Source organism: Diplotaxodon limnothrissa, linkage group LG8 (genome assembly GCF_057381915.1).
Source record: "Diplotaxodon limnothrissa isolate DT_005_m linkage group LG8, D_limnothrissa_male_GT1.1, whole genome shotgun sequence".
NCBI classification, from domain to species: domain Eukaryota; kingdom Metazoa; phylum Chordata; class Actinopteri; order Cichliformes; family Cichlidae; genus Diplotaxodon; species Diplotaxodon limnothrissa.
In genome coordinates this window covers 16,252,516-16,276,333 of record NC_140603.1, presented here as the reverse complement: position 1 = coordinate 16,276,333, position 23,818 = coordinate 16,252,516, and the positions used below count along the sequence as shown (strand labels likewise).

At 41.1% G+C, this 23,818-nt stretch overlaps 2 protein-coding genes across 2 annotated transcripts; one reads left to right on the top strand and one right to left on the bottom strand.

Moving 5' to 3' along the window:
• Positions 1-1,787: 1,787 nt before the first annotated feature.
• Positions 1,788-7,202, top strand: prodh2 (proline dehydrogenase 2). The gene is made up of 11 exons (XM_085361386.1): positions 1,788-1,851; positions 1,986-2,351; positions 2,445-2,635; positions 3,592-3,718; positions 4,052-4,123; positions 4,216-4,296; positions 4,821-4,964; positions 5,098-5,264; positions 5,365-5,475; positions 6,023-6,111; positions 6,300-7,202. The coding sequence occupies exons 2-11, from the start codon at positions 2,124-2,126 to the stop codon at positions 6,479-6,481; spliced, it is 1,392 nt and encodes a 463-aa protein (XP_085217512.1). The 5' UTR covers positions 1,788-1,851; positions 1,986-2,123; the 3' UTR covers positions 6,482-7,202.
• A 135-nt stretch (positions 7,203-7,337) lies between these two features.
• On the bottom strand, positions 7,338-23,553 carry LOC146626618 (eukaryotic translation initiation factor 3 subunit C-like). Its single transcript, XM_085361385.1, has 23 exons — positions 23,453-23,553; positions 19,260-19,377; positions 19,103-19,168; positions 18,816-19,005; positions 18,598-18,723; positions 18,316-18,370; positions 17,623-17,732; positions 17,375-17,514; positions 17,061-17,214; positions 16,673-16,776; positions 14,089-14,230; positions 13,767-13,892; positions 13,516-13,609; positions 13,126-13,313; positions 12,762-12,986; positions 12,464-12,655; positions 11,898-12,069; positions 11,658-11,817; positions 10,247-10,312; positions 8,409-8,496; positions 8,102-8,267; positions 7,929-7,970; positions 7,338-7,681 (listed from the first exon to the last, which is right to left on the bottom strand). Exons 2-23 carry the CDS (start codon positions 19,355-19,357, stop codon positions 7,605-7,607), a joined length of 2,781 nt encoding a protein of 926 aa, XP_085217511.1. The 5' UTR covers positions 19,358-19,377; positions 23,453-23,553; the 3' UTR covers positions 7,338-7,604.
• Positions 23,554-23,818: the final 265 nt, after the last annotated feature.

Genomic DNA, 23,818 nt, shown 5'->3' with positions numbered 1-23,818 from the left:
TGCTGGCACTGTTGTTCGAGCTTTCGCAAAAGCCGGCATCGTTTCCGAGGAGCCGCACGGCACGGAAAGTGACTCTGACAGTGAAGACAGTGAACCTGGCATGTTTGATGGAGATTTAGCGCAGCTGTTCAATTCAGGCACAGAGGATGAGGACTTCCATGGGCTTGATTGATGATAAAAATGTGAGTACCAAACTTTGTTTTGCTCCTGCTTTATTTTTAAATATGCACACTTGTATGCTTGTGTGTTGTTGATGATGACGATTACCGGCAATAGAAATGTGAGTAAGGTACCGAATTCAGGTTTGCTCCCGCTTTATTTTTAAATACGCATACGGTACTTGTATGCGCCCTATGGTCCAGTGCGCCTTATGTGTGTGTTAAATACAGTAAGGGCACACATAACTGAGACTGCGCCTTTTAGCACAGTGCGCCTTATGGTCGTGAAAATACGGTAGTTGCAAAACAAGCCCAAATCATCACCCCTCCACCACTGTGTTTGACAGTTGGTAGGAGGTGTTTGTGCTGATATGCCTGCGCTTGGATTTCTCTAAACATTGCCAGATATCTCCACTTTGGTCTTATCCACAAGAAGTCTTGTCGTTTGTTCAGATGCAACTTTGCAAACCTAAGCCATGTTCATTTTAGAGAACCTGGAAACCCGTCCAAACAAGCCATACTTTTTCAGTCTTTTGCTGAGTGTACTGTCATGAACTTTCCAGACTGATGGGCACTAACAATCGTATCATTGTATTGTGTTAACACACACTTGAATATCCCAGAACTAAACTATCAAACCTTCTGCGTTTACAGAGTTGCTCACACTTGCCGATAACCAGCTTCAGAACTGTACTGAAAGCTTTATTTTTCTCACATAAGTGTACCTCCTAATTGCTGTTACGCAAATTACAAGGAAGACTAAACAGGAAACATCTGATTTTCCATATTCAGACATGGGTCAGGATTGAATGTCTAATAAGCTCCACCCCATTCATTCAATCAAATGTGAAATACTATTTTGTAAATAGATGGTTTATATTTTAAAGCTTTTAGAATTTAATTTTACTTCTTTCCATTGAGTTTTACTCAGAAAATGACTCTATCTTATAATTTGTTATGCAAAAGTTTTAGCTTTGATGATGAGTTTGACACCCCTGATCTAGAAGATTAGAAGCAGTTAAAGCTCTGTCACTGATCTCTGCCACAGTGCAGACAAAGACAGCATCAGTCATTTTGTGGACAGCTATGAGTACATTTATGGCTGGGAGAGCAGAGATTGTGGGGGATTAACAGGATTTTTAGACTAACAAGTCAAAGGTACTTGACGAGGACGTCAGCAGGCAGCAGTTAATCATTTCCTCTCTCGGCTGCTTTTCGTGGCTTTTGGGGAAACAGATGTTTGAGCTCAACCCTTCTCTAGATATAATGGAGCTTTCAGCATTTGTTAAGTGTACAATTTTCTCTCCTGTTCATTACTGTAACATCACATGGGCCACAATCTACACAGCTCATTTGATCAACTATTTGACTGAATTTGATCCACATTAATGGGACTCTTCAGACAAATCTATTTTAAAACTTCTAGGAAACAAAAAAGTCTACAATACAAAAAGACTAGATTCAACATGATTATATATCTTATACATGATATCTATACACAGGTGAGCTTTTCTTGTCCATTCGTTTGATTTCATTCTAAGGGTCAACCTGATGTTTACTCAAATTTCCAAGTTGTCATTTATTAACCAGCGAGTTAACCAAATATGATAAATTCTACCGGCTCACACTTGGACTGTCAAAGCTTTGGCTTTTCATTGTTTAGCTCTTCCGAGTGCCACTGTTAGGATGGACGGTAAGGTGTTTGTTTATACAGTTTTATTACTGCAATGGATAGTAACAGACGCTGCTTCTGATTCATCATGATTGTGACTGACCGTTCTTGGAGTAAGGTCGACTAACTGTACAGACACTTTCTTCTTTCAACAGGGAATAACTCTTCCTGAGACGATCACTGAGAGTCTGTATTTTATTTAACACACTGCTGCATTTGAGAGGAAACAAAGAAAAGAAAAAGCTTTATCTACAAGCTGCATCAGTCACGCACTGCACACTTCTCCCGGGACCATGCTGTGCTCCTATTTACGTCCCTCTCTCCCTCACATTTTGCCGCTGAGGCTCCTGAGTTCTGCGGCCTCCAGGGTGGCAGTGGTGAAACAGCATGAACTGCTCTCAGACACTCTGGCCTTTGAGGACCCCCGTGCCTTCAAGGTGAAGAGTCTGGGTGAGCTGCTTCGTGCTCTGGGCGTTTTCCGCCTCTGCTCCTTCCCAGCGCTGGTTAATAACTGTGGAAAGGTGAGACTGCGGTTTGTCAGAAAAGCTTCAAAATATACAAATTGACATCTGGCATTCAATCCATTCACTACTTTCCTCTTCTGCTAATTTCAGTTGATGTCGGTGGCACGCACGCTCCTGGGGAAAAGGGGGTTTTCCTTGCTGCTGAGGCCCACTGTGTATGCCCAGTTTGTGGCTGGAGAAAATGAGGCTGAAATCTCACAGTCCATGCAGAAGATGAGCCTGCAGGGAATGAGACCCATGCTGGCCGTGCCGATCGAGGAGGACCTCGGAGAAAGCACCGGGTATGACTGAGTCTAAGAAGTCGCTGAAAGGCTGCTTCAAAAGACACTTTTTAATTTTCACTCAATGTTCCTAGTACTTGGAAGTTTCGCAGCTGCTGGGCAGATTTTAGCCTTCACTACACTTTAGATCAATGCATGTGGACGTTTAGGTTTTTGGGACACTTATTAACTTAACTTAATTGAACAATGATGTGATTTTGAAATACAAGAACAAATAAATACATTTCTAATTTTGCTAGAGACAGAAACACTCATTTAACTGCACACAACCATGAAAGAAACACATCACAAATCACAAATGTGAGAAAAATCTGATGCAGATGTTTTTTGCTTAAAGAGCAGTTGAGTGGGAGAGATTGCTCCCCTCAAAGCCAGCCTTACAAACTCAATAGCTCACTTGTGCAGCTACAAACAATGTCTTTAATATTTGTCTTGCACCTATCAAATATTAAAGACATGAAATAAAATAAAATGTTTGTGGTATTTATTTATTTTGATAAAAAATAGGCAAAGAAAAGAGTGTCAAATATTCATATATGTTCTGAATTTGGTCAACGGGAATCCAATACACACTGAGAGTCTGATAGAAGCTGTGTTTCCTCTGTGGAAGCTGAGACTGCTCGTAGATTGATGGATTTTTATCTTGAAATCTTGAAATTTCTTAAAATCTCTTCTCAACAGGTTTGCATTAATTTGTACATAATTTCAGACATTTCATACGTTTTTTTGTTTATGTATGTTTCTATGAATTGTGGCTTGTAGACTGTCTGAAGTCTGCAGTATAGGTCCCAGCCCACCTCCTGCCTCTGCATCTCAAGCGTATGAGGACAAAAGTTAAAGGACCTCACACTCAGCTCCAACCCACGACACACACAACTGTGCACAGCTGTTACACCTGAGTGTGAAGTCCACTCTTCGCGGTTCTCATGTTACGGTTTATGGTTTATCGCCTGCAGTGAGAAAAGATACGACGACAACATGGACACCATGCTGGAGTGTGTGCGAATGTCCCACAGCAACGCTTGGAGCAAAGACCCGATGATGCAGCTGAAGATCACAGCGCTGCTCAGCCCAGAGCTGTGTGTAAGGCTTCCAAATCAGAGTCCCCAGTCCTTAATATTATTATTTTTTAGAACAGATGCTCGAGGAGACTTTAAACTTTTTTTTTTTGAGTGGGTGGGTAGGTGGAGGCATTTCTGAGTATTCTGGATGTATGGGAACTGGGGTGTTAACATCAGAGGCTTCAAATGTGTGGGAAAAAAGATAAGGACACACATTTCAGAGTTTGGTGTATCCACAGCTGTTCCAGGTTGTTCTTGAATGTGCAAACCCAGCTCCCCCTACCTATCTGCCTTACCTGTTTTTATTCAGTTTTGACACTGTTTATTTCCTGAAAATGTACGTGTTGTATTAAAGGTAAAACTCACAAACATCATCAGGCAACAGCCATACGATCTGAATCTCCTCATCAGATCAATGGATGGTGAGGTGAGTCCACAATTCAACAAGTGATCCAGTTTCTTAGGTGTCACCTTTCAGTTCCCATATAAAGAAGTTTTGCCTAAAATCGTCTCTTTCAGCCAATCAGCTTCCCCGGTTTAGATGAAAAGGAAGCTGCCCACTTACGATCTGGCCTACTGAGACTCAACAAGATAGCCGAGGTAGGGGAGAGACAATCGAACACTTAACAAATGCTCCCATAGATGGGACCTGTTATGCTCACACACTTTTATTCTGAGATTTACCAAGAGTATTCAGTTTTAACAAATAAAAACAAATTTAAATATGTAATTCATGCAAATATTGGCATTTAGACGGTCTATTAATGCTTGTCTCTGTAATGCCCTCTGCCTAGAAGCCCACTTTGTTCCGATTGGCTGCCCCTCTCCTGACTTAACCAGAACTTGCTGGTTGTAAACTCCACCTCCTCAGTCAGGGCCAAAACTGTAGCTCTGACTGTGCCTGAAGTGATTATAAATGGGAGACCATTTCAAAGTGATGTCAGTTCGGCACAAGTATACAAAAAATAGTTGGGGATTATATTATTTTAAAATCATGCACGACTGTAATTGAATATTTATTAAAGAAAACAGAGAGAAGCACAATACGCCCACTTTGACACATGAAGCAAATTTAATAAGTGTAGATGCAAATTTTGAATGAAATGAATAAAACTTTTTTTTAGGCAAGTGTGAACAAAGTCAGAGTCCTGGTTGATGCTGAGTACACCTACATGAACCCCGCCCTCTCTCTTGTCGCCATGGCAATGATGAAGAAATTTAACAAAGATGGTACCTGGATCTGGAACACATATCAATGTTACCTGAAGGCAACTATCTTTATCTTTATTTCTCTTCTCATATTATCATCAAATATCAGACACTTTATGTCACTTGCACTGAGACAGTTAATGGTTTTAATTATAATTCTTTGTGTCTGTGGTTAAATTCTGTGGTTATCAGGACTCCAGGTCTCTCCTCTTAGATGCGCTGTCTCTATCCAAGAATGAGTGTTTCTGTTTGGGTGTCAAGCTGGTGAGAGGAGCCTACATGGACAAAGAGATCAAACTAGCGATGAAAGAGGGTCACCAGGACCCCATCCATCAGAGCTGGGAGGACACCAATGACAGGTTGGTTAGACAGAAGGAAAATGTCCTGAGTGCAACAGTCAACTATCATTTTTGTTTATCTTGATTCGACTCTTGATACATTTCACGTCTTCTTGAACAGTTATAACGGATGCCTTGATTTGATGCTGGACGTCATATCCCAGGAACCTGAGCGGTACAGGATCATAGTGGCCACTCACAACGAGGAGTCAGTGAGACGAGCTGTGAAACGGTGAGAATCCACAACGACGTAATCGAGGTGGTATGTGTGTAACATATGCATAATGGAAGTGCAGTTATAGGTGAGCCAATGTAAAATCCATACTAGAATGATAAAGTTGACAAATCAGCAAATGTTTTCATAACTACTTTAAATATAAAAATACAACAAACTGTTAATGTTACTGGATTGTTGTTTAGCTTTGACAGGCAATATCTGGCAAGTTTTTCACAGGCTTAACTCAGATACTCAACTCTGCTGCTCAACCACCAAATGCTTTCCAACAATAAGATTGTTTTTCCAAGTAGCATTGTTACATCCAAGAAATAATCACAAACAATTACTTTTTTTGCAGAATTTATGATACTTTCAACTGTCTTGCAGAGCAAATACAATAAGGATAAAATGAAGCTTAGGGGTGTTCCTTTGGTCTTATGTGATAGAGGTTTATAGATGTTTATTGGTGAGAAAGGTACAACCCTCAAATGTATTTATGACCCCTAAAGGTTGGGAATCACTGCCATTTAATATATATAAATGTTGTGCACATGCTCATCAGAATGGAGGAGTTGGGGATAGACAGAGATGGAGGCTCAGTGTGTTTCGGTCAGCTGCTGGGCATGTGTGACCACGTCTCCCTTACACTGGGTGAGCTGATTTTCGTCACATCACAGCTTGACTGATGCACTTAACATAACTATTAAATGACTGTCCACGCTTTCATCACCAAAACTGATAAACCTATGCACAATCACTGCCTGAGTGGGTTGAGAAAGGAAGCTATGGTTTTGACTTGTCTGACAATCACACCATCCCATCTCTCCTCTCCCTTCCAGCTAAGGAGGGCTACTCAGTGTACAAGTCAGTGCCCTATGGCTCAGTGGATGAAACGCTGCCCTACCTGGTGCGCAGAGCTCAGGAGAACCGCACGGTGTTGCAGGGAATCCGGAAAGAAAGAGACCTACTGAGGAAAGAGCTCAATCGGAGACTCCGGCTGAGTTTAAAGGGAGCCAGCTAACAATCAACCAACACTGAACTCTGCAGTTTCATATTAACGTTTGCAACCAGGAGGTGGTGTGGAAAAGATCTTAGTGGGGAGCACTGTTGTTTAATACACTTTCATAGGTGTAATATCCAGAAAGCTCCTGAAAACTACTACTGGGCCTGTTATTTAGCAACAGAAGGTAAACTGAATTAAGCATAAAACATTTAATTAACAATGATGATTAAGGGAGTGGCACTCCAATTTCGTTGTACTCTGTACAATGACAATAATGTCTATTCTATCATGTTAATGTGTGTGGGCGAACTGAATAAAGATCGGATCATGAGAGAACACTGTATTTGATGGACAGGGTATCAAAAGATTGCTTTTGTGTACTTTAATGTATGAAATGCTTATGAAATGTAATTAAAAGAACATGATGATCAGAAATGAGGATTTATAAAACTAGACCGAAGAAACGGATTCAAACTTCTCTACAGAGTAAGCTGCTATTGCAAGATTATTGGGGAATTTAATAAACAACTTTCCACTGCTTCGCCAGAATGTGATTCAAGTTGCTGTGAAGCATCGACTAATCAGTAATAAATGTCAGTGGTAGTGACACAGTGACTGTCCCATGGTTTGTATTTACCCAAAATTACCGAAGCACTAAGGCTTGTATGTATGCCACAAAAGATGTAACACTTTGTAATTAACCCTCGACCCTGATAAACATAGACGTTAATGATTTTGAATGTGTGGGGAGGACTCAGTTTTCCACACATTTTTTAAAAATTTTGTTCCACGCTTTAGTGTCTTTGTGCTGAATTAAAAAACAAAAAACCAAGCACCAAAACACACTTTATTTATTTGATAAATATTAGTCAATAACACATTTTTATCCCTTAACTGTACTGCCACACTGTAACGTCAGTAATTTCTGTTAGAAATAATAAAACTTCATATTTATTGGAAGTGGAATATTACATTCTGCAGTTGCTGAGACAAAGCAGCACTAGCAGACATTGGAGTAGCAGCAAAACCGTTTTATTGAGGGAGCACGGCCAAGAGCCAAGCACACAAACATGGGGTGTTGATCTTGTTTTGAAATGAAGACCAGCTCTACTGGAAAAACTGAAATCCACAAACTTCAAGCTCAATAATTTCCTTGATTTTGATTCCTGTAACCGCCTCTCTGGTAACCCGACTGCTTCTGCTGGTAAGATTTCTGATCTGCGGTTGTACAAAGACAACAATCATCTCATTAGTGTTCACACAAATTCACTAAATCACAACAAAAGAAGAAAAAAACAAACAAACCTCAAAATAAATCAAAACACAAAGGTGTTACACTGAAGGACTTTGCATGTTTTCTAGCAATTGCAATTGGACGAATTTAAAATAGCATCTATTGCTGAAAACATAACCCAACCTCATTAACATATGAAACAGGAAACAACCTCAGTGAAATTTAACATACCTCTCTGGTAGGATTGCTTCTGTTGGTAGCCACCTTTCTGATCTGTAATACAAATAAAAGCTCATTATCATCTAATAGCAAGATTAGCCTATGATAACAAAAGTACACAAAGAAATGGTTCAGAAAGGTTAGAAATAAGTTCCCAAAGTACTGTGAGAACAAGATGAACTTACCCCTGTTGAAGTAACCTCCATAGACGCCCTGTTTGAGGTCAAAGACGCGCTCGTTGTTCTCCACCAAGTTGCCCAGTTTCTCTGCCAACTGCAGAGCCATGTTCTGCAGAGACGTTGGCTCAGTGCGGTGCATCATCACCGTCTGTGTGGGCTGGTCGAGTGACGCCTATTTTGAAGAGAAAAGAGGGGGACCCACATTAAGGGCAGATAGAAAGTAATCACAAATATAAACACTCAAATATAAAAGCCCCCATGAGACTGCTGTGTCTATATTTTCAGTCCACAGAACAGAAACGTCGAGTCCTACCATCAGCTCCTCGTTGATGATCATCTTGCTGATTATGCTGTGGACTGTGGGCATCTCCAATTCAAACATCTCAGACAGCGTAGCCATGCTGAAGGACAGACAAGCGTAGTAAAATTAAGGTTTGGCAGAACAGTGACCGATCATCTTTGGTCTGTGGGGAAGCTGCAGTGGTCTACAGAAATCTGTGGTTTAGTAAAGACTGATGAAACTAATACAGTGGGGCAAAAAAGTATTTAGTCAGCCACCGATTGTGCAAGTTCCCCCACCTAAAATGATGACAGAGGTCAGTAATTTGCACCAGAGGTACACTTCAACTGTGAGAGACAGAATGTGAAAAAAAAAATCCATGAATCCACATGGTAGGATTTGTAAAGAATTTATTCGTAAATTAGGGTGGAAAATAAGTATTTGGTCACCTCAAACAAGGAAAATCTCTGGCTCTCACAGACCTGTAACGTCTTCTGTAAGAAGCTTTTCTGTCCCCCACTCGTTACCTGTATGAATGGCACCTGTTTGAACTCATCATCTGTATAAAAGACACCTGTCCACAGCCTCAAACAGTCAGACTCCAAACTCCGCCATGGCCAAGACCAAAGAGCTTTCGAAGGACACCAGGAAAAGTATTGTAGACCTGCACCAGACTGGGAAGAGTGAATCTACAATAGGCAAGCAGCTTGGTGTGAAAAAAACCAACTGTGGGAGCAATCATCAGAAAATGGAAGACATACAAGACCACTGATAATCTCCCTCGATCTGGGGCTCCACGCAAGATCTCATCCCGTGGGGTCAAAATGATCATGAGAACGGTGAGCAAAGATCCCAGAACCACACGGGGGGACCTGGTGAATGACCTGCAGAGAGCTGGGACCAAAGTAACAAAGGTCACCATCAGTAACACACTACAACGGCAGGGAATCAAATCCCGCAGTGCCAGACGTGTTCCGCTGCTGAAGCCAGTGCATGTCCAGGCCCGTCTGAAGTTTGCCAGAGAGCACATGGATGATACAGCAGAGGATTGGGAGAATGTCATCTGGTCAGATGAAACCAAAGTAGAACTTTTTGGTATAAACTCAACTCGCCGTGTTTGGAGGAAGAAGAATACTGAGTTGCATCCCAAGAACACCATACCTACTGTGAAGCATGGGGGTGGAAACATCATGCTATGGGGCTGTTTTTCTGCCAAGGGGACAGGACGACTGATCCGTGTTAAGGACAGAATGAATGGGGCCATGTATCGTGAGATTTTGAGCCAAAACCTCCTTCCATCAGTGAGAACTTTGAAGATGAAACGAGGCTGGGTCTTCCAACATGACAATGATCCAAAACACACCGCCCGGGCAACAAAGGAGTGGCTCCGTAAGAAGCATTTGAAAGTCCTGGAGTGGCCTAGCCAGTCTCCAGACCTCAACCCCATAGAAAATCTGTGGCGGGAGTTGAAAGTCCGTGTTGCTCGGCGACAGCCCCAAAACATCACTGCTCTCGAGAAGATCTGCATGGAGGAATGGGCCAAAATACCAGCTACTGTGTGTGCAAACCTGGTAAAGACCTATAGTAAACGTTTGACCTCTGTTATTGCCAACAAAGGTTATGTTACAAAGTATTGAGTTGTATTTTTGTTATTGACCAAATACTTATTTTCCACCCTGATTTACGAATAAATTCTTTACAAATCCTACCATGTGGATTCATGGATTTTTTTTTTTTCACATTCTGTCTCTCACAGTTGAAGTGTACCTCTGGTGCAAATTACTGACCTCTGTCATCATTTTAGGTGGGGGAACTTGCACAATCGGTGGCTGACTAAATACTTTTTTGCCCCACTGTACATCTGTGCTCACCTGATGGAGTCGTATACACTGCTGTAGGTGAACAGATAGGTCCTCAGTGACTCTTCTTGGATTTTCCTATAGAGATTGAAAATGTGATGTCACTCAGGGGTAAAACCGCAAAGAATTCTGGGAACTCGTGGCAAGAGGTACTAGCGCACGCAGGCTTTCAATTGAAATCAGTTACACAGCGATAAAAAGAAACACAAAAAATGTCAAGAAGCCGTTGTATTATTAACTGCAATAGCCGGTCGCATGACAGCCACGGGAAGCCGACGGGTAAAGAGATCGGTTGTTATCGGATTATGTCGTTGAAGAGAAATTGTTCGAGTCCTGTTTCCGAAGTAACAAAGAGGCAACGGGTGGCCTGGATTGCAGCCATTCAAAGACAAAATATAACGTCCCAGAACACTCCAGCTCACAGGTTAGTCTGCTCCAAGCATTTCCACAAAGGTCAGTCTGCTGTTGTAGTTAATGCGTCATTTTTCTTAACATAATTGGTGATATAGGTTACAAGAAGGTCTGGTGCTGAACAGAAATTGTCGCGCTATGCTCCTTTATTTATTGTGCATAAATAGTGAATTGTCCTGACACAATATTGTGTTTCTCTTCTGTTATTATGGTACATTGACAAAAACATATACTTTTATTCACAGGATAAAACAGTTGTTTTGTATCACTAATTGCCCAGTACGATTACAGCATACAGTATTATTGTCACTGCTACATTTCTGTGATGCTACCAGAAATTATTTCTACTACTAATTAATTACCATTGAGCTCAAAGGTCCTATTAATAAACTGTTAACGAATGTGTATCTATGAGGACGATTTGTGAGACTGGTAAACTTATATGTACGATGGTCTTTACTTTCTACACGGTGCATTTCAAGGTCCTGTACCCATCCGTCGGTAAACTGTACCTGGGCTTGTTGCAGTGACCTGAAGTTACTAAACTTCACGAGTGTATGCACTCACTCAAAGAACCGTATAATTATAAATATGAGCGTGGTGAAGTTGGGCAGCACGCTAACGTATTTTGTCCCTCTGTGTGCTTGTAAGGATCTAACACTTTCACTGGTTTGATTTTTTTCCTCGTATCTTTTCTTTGACTTTTCATTAAGTCTGTCTTTGTACGGACCGGCATTGTTCTCCTTCGTTTTGTACATACCTTTTTGTGGGGCAAAGAAAAAGCAAGAATTTATTGGAACCGAAGAATGAACGTTTTGCGGTGCTGCAAATGCTTGCATTTGATGCAGGTACTTGGATTGTTTTGCCACGAGTTACCGGCATGCAATGCGCGAAAGTCACGTGGTCTGTCAATCTCTATTAAAAAAACAAAAAACAAAACATAAGGACGTCTAAGTGGGATTATCACACTGGTGAATGAACCAAGTGATGAACAGGGGCAGTGTATGCTAACCTGACGAGCATCTCGCGTACTCTCTGTGCCTCGGGGAACAGGTCCCAAACCTTACTGTTCATCTTCTCATTGATGATGAAAGAGTGGCAGGTACGCCAGTCTCCCATCTTCATGGCTTTGCTGGCTGCCACCACGTGCTCCCTCATGCTCTCTGGGGGTCCTGGAGGACAAATAAAGCTGTGGTTATCCTCTGTGGATGAAACTTCCTGCTACAACGAGCTCTCGTGATGCGTTTCGTACCTAGCAGGGGCTGTCTCTCCCCGACCCTGAGCTGGTGGTGGAACTGCTTGCTGATCATCCGGCGGCGGGCATCAAACTCATGGGCGGCCATGTAGGGTATTTCCAGCAGCATGGCTGACACCAGGTACACACACTCCAGCAGCTCCAGGTTGATGTGCATGTGGAACGGCACCTATTAGGGAGGATAAACGTCACGATGCATGTGTGTATCATCTAATGGATGTCTGACACATCAGTGTTTTAAAAATAAAGACCCAAACATTTGTCGTTTCATTACAGCCTTGATTTCACACTATTGTGGACACAGGCAGCTGGAGACACCATGGAATAGTTGGCACATTAATGTGAGGTCAAGGCCCATTTAGGGAAAAAACAAAAAAGTAACTAGTCACCAAGTGCACATGAACAATTGTATGAAATCTTCTGGAAATCTGTCCTGCAGCTGTGAGAGAGGGGCCCAAAAATTCACTCACTCACAGAGTAAATCCAGGTTACAAGCAGGTCAACACTGACAGAGAAACCAACATGTTAGTTAGAGTTAACTGCTCTGGTCAGACAGCACTTACTTGTCTTCGCTTTTCAATCTTCTCCTGCTCTGCATTCCTCTCCTGCATGTTCCTCATGAGCAGACCTTGACCCAGCAGCTCCTTGGCACGGCCAGAGGACTGAATGTCCAGCAGTGCATTGTGGGCATCTTTAATCATGCCCTGCCTAAATGCACAAATGCCAAGTTGGACCATTGTTCTGTTGTACAGGATCTGGTAGGAGGAGGGGAAAACGGTTAAAACAGGCGATCTGTATATACAACTAATAGTTAGAGTCAGAACACGTTCATATGAAGAAATAATGATTACGAGTGCCTACCTGTACAGGTGGGTCAGCGTGTTGGATGTTGTCCTGCAGGTGACTCATCAGCATCAGGTCACGTGCCTGGTACCAGCGTGAGTGCAGAGCATGGTGATATATGTGGCAGAGGATAGCACAGGTACGGATACGGTCGGTGCGATCCTTGGCGTAGATGAACTTGCAGAGGCGGTCCATGATCACAGCGCTGTCCTCTCCCTCGCTCTCCTCCTGGTCCTGCTCGGACTACACAACAGAAAATCACTTCAGCACACCATTTTACACCTTATGCATAACATTTCATTAAACATCATAAAAATAGCATCATGATGCAGATGTTTGTCAAGAAAAGAAAGTTCTGATTCTGCACAGTGCCGTCTCTCACCTTGGTCTCTCCCTGCAGGCCCAGGCTGCGTCTGTGAGCTTTGTAGTCAAACTTGTAGTAGGTGTGCATGATTCTGCGCAGGTAGACACGGCAAATTTCTTCTGTGGAGCCTTTGTTCTCCATGTAGGTGAGCAGCCGGTCAACGATGCCACAAACCCTGCCCTCATCTTTGAGATTGTCAACGTATTCTGAAGGAAGATTTAAAAAAAAAAAAGAGAGGAAAGAATAAGCAAAATACATCCATGTGAGCAGCAAATACAGCAATACAAATTTCAAGGGTGATGTAAATCCCACATTTTAGATTGCAACCCGTTAATCCACATTTACAGTCCTAACACATTCACCCTCACAGCAGTTAATAATCGTCACTCAGGTTTTGGCACCACTCACCCTGAGAGTGGGGATCAGTGTTCTGCATGATCTTTGTAAATTCTTCATCCATCCTTTCTACCAGGGTTAAGATGCATCCGCGCACCCTGAAAGGCTAACAAATACACACAAAGAAATGAATACCAGCCCATAGTTCACAAGACAGTTGATACAAATGCAGACAGTTCAACAGCTATGTGAGTGTTTTATTAGTCTAAACTGCTTTCTTTCTTTAAGTCCACAGATTGCTTGGGGTGGATGAGTGGGATCACCTGATCGGAGACGGCCAGATTCTCGCTGTCCTCTGCGATGTTCTCTCCAATGAAGATGTTGTTGTGCTCAAAGAGAATGTCCAGCAGCTCATCTATACAATCCAGACACTTTTTCCACATGTCAGGCTAAAAAAGGAGACAAGCCAGAAGAACCATAACTCAGGAACTCATTCTTTTCAATCCAAAATGTTAAACAGCACAAATAATTTTTGTGATGACTTGCAATTTTAAGATATTTCATGTAACATGAAACACTACAGTAAATCACAGGAACCCTTTTGGTTTTGTTGATACTGTAAGAATTAAAAGCAGTGTCACTCACTTTCATGAAGGCTGCCAGGTTGGGGTTGTAGTCGTACAAGGAGGCAATAATGTTGAACTTGATCTTGACCAGGATACCTTGGCCCAAGTTATTCTCTGCAGCGATGGCTGCCAGAGCATGAAATAGCTCAATTTGAGCCGCCCTGTCAGTGAGGGAGGAGAAAAAAGAAAAAAAGGAGTCAGGATTTGTTCAGGAGAAGAATTTCTCTGAAATTCATATACTGGACATACTTCCACATGACACGCCTGGTTTTATCAACAGTCGTGTGAATACGTAACTTTTTTTTAAATATATATTTTTAAGCTTTAGGCTACGTTCACACTGCAGGCGAAAGCGCATCAAATCCGATTTTTTTGACCCTATGCGACCCATATCCGATCATGGTATGACAGTGTGAACGGCACAAATCCGATATTTTCAAATCCGATCTGGGTCACTTTCGTATGTGGTACTGAATCCGATACATATCCGATGTTTCAGAAAGCGACTGCTGTGTGAACGGTCAAGTCGCATTAAATCCGTCTTTTACGTCACTGACACAAGACAGACGCCAATTATCAGCACCGGAGAAGACATCGCGAACGCTTCCTGGCCATCCGGTGAAACTGCTGGGAAGACAACGTTGGAGAAACGTTAACATTTTATTTGTACTGTATAACCTGCAGATTCTGACAGAAATCTGTAACTATCCTTTGAAGCACCGCTCCTCTAAAACAGCAATAAGGATAACTATTACGTTATCTACATTATTATGTAAATAACAAAATAACTTAAAGCAAAAATTGGTTAACATGAAGTCCGAAGTCTTTATATTAAGGCCATCAGTCAAACAATACTGTTTGCTCTGGGTCTAAACAGAGCGCGTTGTGTGTGACGTCTTCTTTTGCGCATGCGGGCCGCTTTGAGCGTTCACACTAGAGTGCGTTTGCTGTCACATTTTATTTGTAGTGTGAACGAGCAGACAAAAAAATTGGATTTGATCAAAAAATCGGAACTGAGCATTAAGACCTGCAGTGTGAACGTAGTCTTAGTGATAAATGCAGTCGTACCTGTCTGTAGGGCTGGGCCATATTATACCGTTCACGGTAATACCAGTATAATGTTAGGCAACGATAGGAAAATGAAATATCGCGATAGAATATGAGTAAAACGCGCATGCGCAGTGCCTTTGTTTTCATACGCACATGGCCGATTGTTGAGTGAAACAGATGAACCAGAATTGGTTTGTAAAAATGGTGCAACTTCCGTGATGTGGAACTGGTTTGGTGTTTGTCCGTCAGATACACGACAAAGCACATTTTTTTGCAGAACATGCAAGCGGCCGTCGTTATTGTCGTATTTGTCGGACTAAGATGCTCTTAAATCTGGGAGTAATCTGGGTCCTAAACTCCGTGGACTTCAGTTCAAACGAACACTGCAGCATCACTGAGCGTTAAAAACTGTCTAAATTCTTTCATCTTTAATAAAACGATCAGCATTGCTGCTTTACCAGGTGTAACTATGAAGTTTAACTTCCAGGCATCCATGAAAACAAAATGTATTACATTTAACAGAGTTAGAAGTTAGCAGGAAGCTAGCGGAAGTTAGCTCGCTAGTTTCGCTAGTTACCTAAGCATGATATAGCATGTTCTGACTGAGAGATTTCAGAAAAAATTCAAACGTACAGCTCTGCTATCACTTCCAACATAAATGAAGACAGGAAACTAAACAGCAGTGACGTTTGTAGGGTTACTGAAGTTGGGCTAGCTGGTATATAATGATGTGCTACGTAATCGCTAGCGACACAGCTATGTTAGCATAACATAAACAGTGAAGCTGGAGGAGGAACACTAACACTTTTCCACCTATAAAAGTTAACGTTAAAGTTCCTGATAGTTAGAGACAAATGCAATCGCATGGCAGGGTGCTGTAAACGGACCAAACTTCAGTCAGGAGAACAACTGAGATAATCCATCCACAATACGAGGTTAGTCATTAATGTGTATGAATGTGAGAGTGAATGAATAGTGGTATTGTAAAGCGCTTTGGGTGCCTTGAAAAGCGCTATATAAATCTAATCCATTATTATTATTATTATTATTATTAATATACTGCAACAACATGGGAATAGAGCAGCTGCCAGAGAATTCAACATTAATGAATCAATGGTACAGAAGTGGAGTAAGCAAGAAGAATGAGTTTAATAAAGTTTGATTTATCTGACTGCTTTGTTTCGCTTAATGTGCCTTATAATCCCGTGCACCTTATGGTCCGAAAAATACGTACTGCACCTCTTTTTAACTTCAGTGGATATTATACATGGTTATGCTCAGGATATGTCAGCCCATTTCTACTGGAAATGCCTTTTGGTTAAACTTTCAGCAAGGAATTTGCATTTGCACTGTTACATTTTTATAAAGCTTTAATGTACATAAAAACCAGCTTCTTATTTAAGTGAAAATAAATGGAAGGTTGTCTTTTTGCGCTAGTAATGTTGTGGAGTTGTATTTTGTCTCGCGTCAATTATATCGTCGGTTATATCGTTATCGCAAATTTTCAAATATATATCGTGATAAATATTTTTGGCCATATCGCCCTGGTCTACCTGTCTGTTCCCTTTTTGCCTCTTGCTTGCAGGATCTCATTCAGCTTCTTCACCACCACCGCTGTGTTGATCTCGGTGCCTTTAGCAAACATTTTGGGTTTCTCCTGAATGGTCGCAATGGGGGAAAAAACAAACAAACTTAAAATTAAAAATACAAACAACGTGTTGAATAAACTCTTAGAGGCAAGTTTTTCTTTTTACAGTCATTGATTTTGTTAAATTAGCCAGACAATTGCATGTTGATTTTATCACTGTCATTACTATAAATGAACACGTCGGCACTGAAACACAAACAAGCTAAACTAAAATAAGAAGCAGCACCGGTGCATCTATTCTTGTCCGGCCGGCATCAAGTCCAAACAGTTTTATATTACCATCTGTTCTTTACCTTAACCAGAGGTACTCCTCCCTTAACCTTCTCCCAGCCTCCCCCGGCCTCCTCGCCTCCTTCCTCCTCAGCCTCCTCCTCAATTCGTTCTTTCTGTTTGAGCTTCTTCTTCCTCTCCTCCTTCCTGACTCCAGGCTTTTCAGTGTCCTGGGCTCTGAGGACAGACACAGTGTTTGGTAACAACACATTCACTCTACATGACTCTCTCTGCGGTAAAATTTGACTTAAAATCTAAAAAGTGTTTCAAAAGTTTTCTGAAGTATTTAGAACTTGCATACATTTTTTTGTGCAACACAAAATAGAGAAAAACTCACTTCTTGAGGAAGAGCATAGACATGGATGAGGTCTTTCCTTCTTCCTTATCAGAGGTTTCACCGCTGCTGCCTGACTGGTCTGAGCCCCAGTCTTCATCATCATCATCGTCATCATCTTCATCAGAGGAAGAAGACTCATCCTTAGAGGGAAAAACTATAATCTTAGCTCAAGTAACTGTACAAGTATTGTGTCTTTCCCACCAGATCTTCCGCTTTTCTTGCTGTAGTTTAGTTAAATGACCTCTTACCCCAGATCCCTTGGCAGACTTTAGAAACTTGGTGGCTTCTGAAGGCGCCTCAGGCTTTTTCTTCAAGAAGGACTTTGATGACACCTCTCCTTCACTGTCAGAGGACGAGCCTTGTGGACCAAAAAGACAAATCAGACGATGCTGGCTCCTTTCCCCTCAGCACCAACACACATTGATCATCTCATCATTTGCAGCTAATCTTTGTACAGCACGTGAAAATGTGACTGACTGAAGCACAGAATGAAGTAATGAAAGGGGGCAAAAAACTCTTAAACTGAGTTTTTAAGTAATAATGTACAAAGTAAACTTCATAATTTACATAAAACATTCTAAACTTCATTAGTTATAACTGATTAATCTGCTGCTGGAGTTTCTTCTGAGTAGATTAAAAACAGTCAAAAGTTTCAACCGAACAAACTTTTAAAATCAGCTTAGTTTTTACAGTTAAACTTCAGATTCTGTATAATATATGTATAATGTATAATATATCATGGAGCTGGACCTTCAACAGTCCTTTTTAATAAGCCCATTTTCACTGGCAGCCTACAGGTTGATGTACAAGAATGATTGATCACTCATGATGAGACTTGACACGTGCACTACACATAGACACATTTCACCTATGCCCCTATTGAATCCTATGCTTTCCGGGTTGAATCCTTTACACATAACCTGTATAAACAACCAGCTCACCAGAGTCCTCTGGCTCCTTCTCCTCCTCCTCCTCATCTGCAGACTCCTGTGGATTCTAGCAGGGAGAGAGAGACAAGACATTCTGATAACTGCTTTTTTTAAGGCTGAAATTCGTATAAATTCTAATACACCAGATTAAATAACACCAGAAGGAAGCTGCTCAGCACATTGACAGTCTTTTGACCACAGAACAGATCTGATGAGACCTAAGTTTACACCCCCCCCCCAGAGATTCATACAATGCATAGAAAATAAACATGAAGATTTAGTCTTTGACTTTACCTCCTTGTATGCTGCTATTTCTGACTCAAAGTCTCTGTTGTACTTGCGGATCTTCTGACGCAGGGTGCTGAGAGCTTTTGCATTGTTCTTGTTCATCTTCTTCTTCCCCTCTTTATCCTCCCAAAGCTGTAAAAATAATGTTAAGTATTTGATTAGGACAAACACAATGACAATTAAATCATTAAATTGCAGTTTAATTTTTTGTCCAAGCTACTAACCTGGTTCAAGTAGTCCTCCAAGTCAGCCAGAAGGCGGATATAGAAGGGAGGAACACCCTCTTTATCCACTATATTCTTGCTTTTAAGGAAGGCTCGACAAAGCTGCTCAAACTCCTCCAGACATTTGGACATGTCTCGAATCTTCATAGCGTTGCGGATAGTCTTTATGAGGTTCGTCAACTCTTCAAACCTAAGATTCAAGAATAAATTTAGTCAAAAGAAAGAAAAAAGGGGCAAAATTTTGTATAGACTTTAAAGTTGTGACCTTTTAAAAATACCACACCAACCTTTTATCTTTGGCGCTGCGCACCACTCTTTTTGTGTCCTCCTCATCGTCGCTAAGAAGCAGCGACCTGTGAAAACCAAGTGCACAAGTCAGATCTTTACAGGAAGAACAATGTGTGTGATGAGCTTGTGATGAGATTTATTCCAAGTTTCACTTACTGCTTGAAAGTGGCTCCGGGTGCCTTAGGGGTGATCTCATCGGCAGATGAGGACTCCTCTGACTCACTGTCAGACCCAGTGGCAAAAAATCGAGACATTGCTGAAGGATGCTGCCAATCTGTACAGAAAGTAATGAGTGGTATTACAAAGATGCAGCTCCAGAGTCTACATATGTTCTATCAGCACACATTCAGCTGACAAAGATAATCACTGTGCATCTAGGGCTGGGCCATATTATACCGTTCACGATAATACCGGTACAATGTTAGGCAACGATAAGAAAATGAAATATCACAATAGAATATGGGTAAAACGCGCATGCGCAGTGCCTTTGTTTTCATACAGACATGGCCAAAAAAGCACGGCGGCAACAGAGAATGATTAGGGGGAAAGTGGATTGTTGGGTGAAACGGATGAACCAGAATTGGTTTGTGAAAATGGTGCAGCTTCAGTGATGTGGAACTGGTTTGGTGTTTGTCTGACAGATACACACAAAGAACATTTTTTTTTGTAGAACATGCAAGTGGGCCGTTGTTATTCCCGTATTTGTCAGACTAAGGTGCTCGTAAATCTGGGAGTAATCTGGGTCCTAAACTCCGTGGACTTCAGGTCCAGCATCACTGAGAGTTAAAAACTGTCTAAATTCTTTCAACTTTAATAAAACAATCAGCATTGCTGCTTTACCAGGTGTAATTATGAAGTTTAACTTCCAGGCATCCATGAAAACAGAATTTATTACATTTAACGGAGTTAGAAGTTAGCAGTAAGTTATGGGAAGTTAGCTCGCTAGTTTTGCTAGTTACCTAAGCATGATATAGCATGTTCTGACTGAGAGATTTCTGAAAAAATTCAAACGTACAGCTCTGCTATCACTTCCAACATAAATGAAGACAGGAAACTAAACAGCAGTGACGTTTGTAGGGTTACTGAAGTTGGGCTAGGCAGTATGCTATGCTATGTTAGCATAACATAAACAGTGAAGCTGGAGGATGAACTCTAACACTTTTCCACTCGATAAAAGTTAACGTGAAGGTTCCTGATGGTTAGAGACATCTGCTATCGAATGGCAGGATGCTGTAAACGGACCAAACTTCAGTCAGGAGAACAACTGAGATAATCCATCCACAATACGAGGTTAGTCATTAATATACTGCAGCAACATGGGAATAGAGTAGCTGTGATAGAATACAGCATTAATGAATCAATGGTACAGAAGTGGAGGAAGCAAGAAGAATGAGTTTAATAAAGTTTGATTTATCTGACTGCTTTGTTTCGCTTTAATGTGCCTTATAATCCTGTGCACCTTATAGTCTGAAAAATACATATTTTACTTTTTTATTTGGCACACTGCAGTATAATGTTGCAAAGCACCTCTTTTTAACTTCAGTGGTTATTATACATGGTTATGCTCAGGATATGTCAGCCCATTTCTACTGGAAATGCCTTTTGGTTAAACTTTCAGCAAGGAATTTGCATTTGCACTGTTAAATTTGTATATAGCTTTAATGCACATAAAAAAACAGCTGCTTGTTTAAGTGAAAATAAATGGATGGGGGTTTTTTTGCGCTAGTAAAGTTGTGGAGTTGTATTTTGTCTCCCAGAAATTATACAGTCAGTTATGTCGTTATCGCAAATTTTCAAATATATATCGTGATATAAATTTTTGGCCATATCACCCTGCTCTATGTGCATCTATTTAAAAAAAAAAAAAAAAAAGAAGAAGCTGATGCTTTAAGTCCCTTAATCACAAAGGGGGTCACCACACTGTAGTTTGGGAGATTAAAAAAAGAAAGAAGAAAAAGACTGTATTCCCTTCCTTATGCATCCTGAAAGGGATTTGTGTCCATTCTTATTAGTGATCAGGGATCTTTTGTTCATTAAACTTGAACCACACATAATCTGCTACAGGGTTTCCCAACCTTGGCACATATTTCACATTAGAAAAAAGAAAATCACACGGTACCACACAAAAGTGTCACAAAAAGCACATTGGTAATTTTCCCCCACGCGCCAGGTATAGTGTTTGTCCCCTGTGTGATATGACCAAAATCTCTTATCCCAATATAAGACGTCCCGATAATTATATAAATCACAAAAACTTAACATTTTCCGTAAATTCTGTGAATCTCGGGCAGCTCGACTCACGTGAAGTGTTTCTAGCTGGGCGTCGTGTACCTGGAGTGGAGTGTTTTAACTAATGCATGAAACTATACATTTTTAGACATAAGTTGTAACGGCCGCTGTTTTCTTTGTGAGTATTTATTACACAGCGTTCTGCGGATAAAAGCCTATTCTAATGTTTAACTCTAAGGTTTATTCTTTAGCACCTGAACTGCTCTTTTTGGCTTCTCATCCGTAAATGCTCTCCAAACCTTTTCACGTGATTCAGTTTATTTTCAAAAGTCTCAAATGGATCTTTAGCTTTATTGTGAAAGGTTTATGTGGAACTAAACCAGCAGACGCAATGGTTTTACCGTCGTTGTTGCTAACGACAAGGCATAAAAACAGGCGCTTGTCCATCCATAGTATGGTTATATTAAATATATGAGAAAGATAGAACTTTAATAAATTAATATAGCCACTACAGTGACCATCAAAACGATGAAAAAAATATTGCCGTAAACAGTTCATTTTGCGACACCACGAAACAAACGATAGCGTAAAATGAAACGATAGAAGTTTTTATATCGTCATCCGATATATATCATTGTATCAAACAGCCCTAGTCCCCAGTATACATTTTTTTGCTTTCTTCTACCACTACTCATGCTAGGGCCTTCATCCGGGTTGGGATTTTCTCCAAGACCCAGGTCAGACTGACTACTTTTTCTTTTAAAACATAGGGCCGATGTCCTGCAGGTTTTAGATGTGTCATTGATCCAACACAGCTGATTTAAATAGCTAAATTACCTCCTCAACATGTCTTTAAATTCTCCAGAGCCCTATTAATGGACTAATCATTTGATTCAGGTGTGTTGACCCAGGTACTAATCAGGTGGAACCAGACGATCTTCCACGGCACACCAGTTGGGAAACACTGGTCTACTATGCAACTCCACATTTGAAAATGGTAAATCCATTCAATATACTCAAACACATAAATAAAAATTTCTGGCTCCATATAGAGCATAGGTGTCAAACTCTGGCCCGCAGCCTAATTACATTTGGCCCACGAAGCCATACCAAATTACTACTAGAGCTGGCTTACTGGTATTATACAGCTAATATATATATTGTTTAGTATTAAGCTTTGCTTGTTCCATATTCAGTTTTTCAGAAAAACTTGTCTGAGTCCATAAGAAAAGATTCATTCTTATATCTGGAGGAAGATTTTTTTTCCCCCAATAAATATTAATGTTAGCCCGCGACTTTGTTCCAGTTTTGAATTTTGGCCCACTGTGTATTTGAGCTTGACACCCCTGATATAGAGGGTGTTTTATTACTTGGACGGCGTTAAACACCCGCCAAGAATAAAATGGTAATGATGATGATGATAATAATAATAATAAACCTGGGACAAATAATACTGTAGGTTCCACTAAAAGTTGCTAACGTGATGGCCTATAACAGTGCTAAAGCCTTTAATTTCACCCCAGCTGCTATCTGGTTGGCCAGTATTAGATAGTTATTGATGCAGCAACCGGCAAACAAGGAACCGGCGTTTCTCCAAAAGTTGATTCTGTTCATCTGGACGTAGCGTTTTCGATGGGAGAAACGTTTCATCACTCATCCAACTGACTTCTTCAGTCTCCAATGTTTCTCTTTTCTTTTGCAACTGTAGTGTGTATGATGTTTTAATTATTTTCCAGAAAAAAAAAAAAAAACGTCCACCGGCCTTAGTGCTGACGCTTACATGCGTCTATACCGCAGACTATTTGGCTAATGCCAGCATACAGGCTAAACAGACTGGATTAGAGTGAACAAAGCAAATGAAAACCAAATTGCAGTATAGGTTACACGCCGTGCCCAAAATGCTTTACGCCAAATAAAACCAAATACAAAAAATACACAGCAGCTAACAAGGGTACAAGTTAACTGTATCATATCAGATAACGGAACACAAACGTGCCGCGGGGTTGTTGCTAAGCTAACACCCTAACAAGAAAGCATGGGGTCTCCTCGTTTGTGCAGCCGGTAAATAAGCATCGCTTAGTCACACACTCTTATCTTAAATCTTACTGAGCCAAACTCACCTACGACCGGGTGAAAGTGATGTTTCGTTTAAGCTGTTTTAAAATCCAGTTTTGCTGTATGAGCAGGCACAGAAAAGGCGTGCGGCACAACTGTTACTCGCGTGAGGACAGGAAGTGTGCTGACGTCATCACGCAAAAGGAGGACCCGGCCTTCACGGTCTACCTGGGCCGGGTCCTTCGAAGACCGAGAAGGCCGGAAGTGCGAGGCTGTGAAATTGGATAGTCTAGCCTTCAGATTTACGTCACCGCTGTCTCGGTTAGTGATGGTAAATTCGATTCTTCTTACTGAATAGAGTTTGAATGAGTCATTTGAGTCACTGAGTCAGTTGACCAGAGTGCAAAAAATTTACATTTTCACTCAAACTT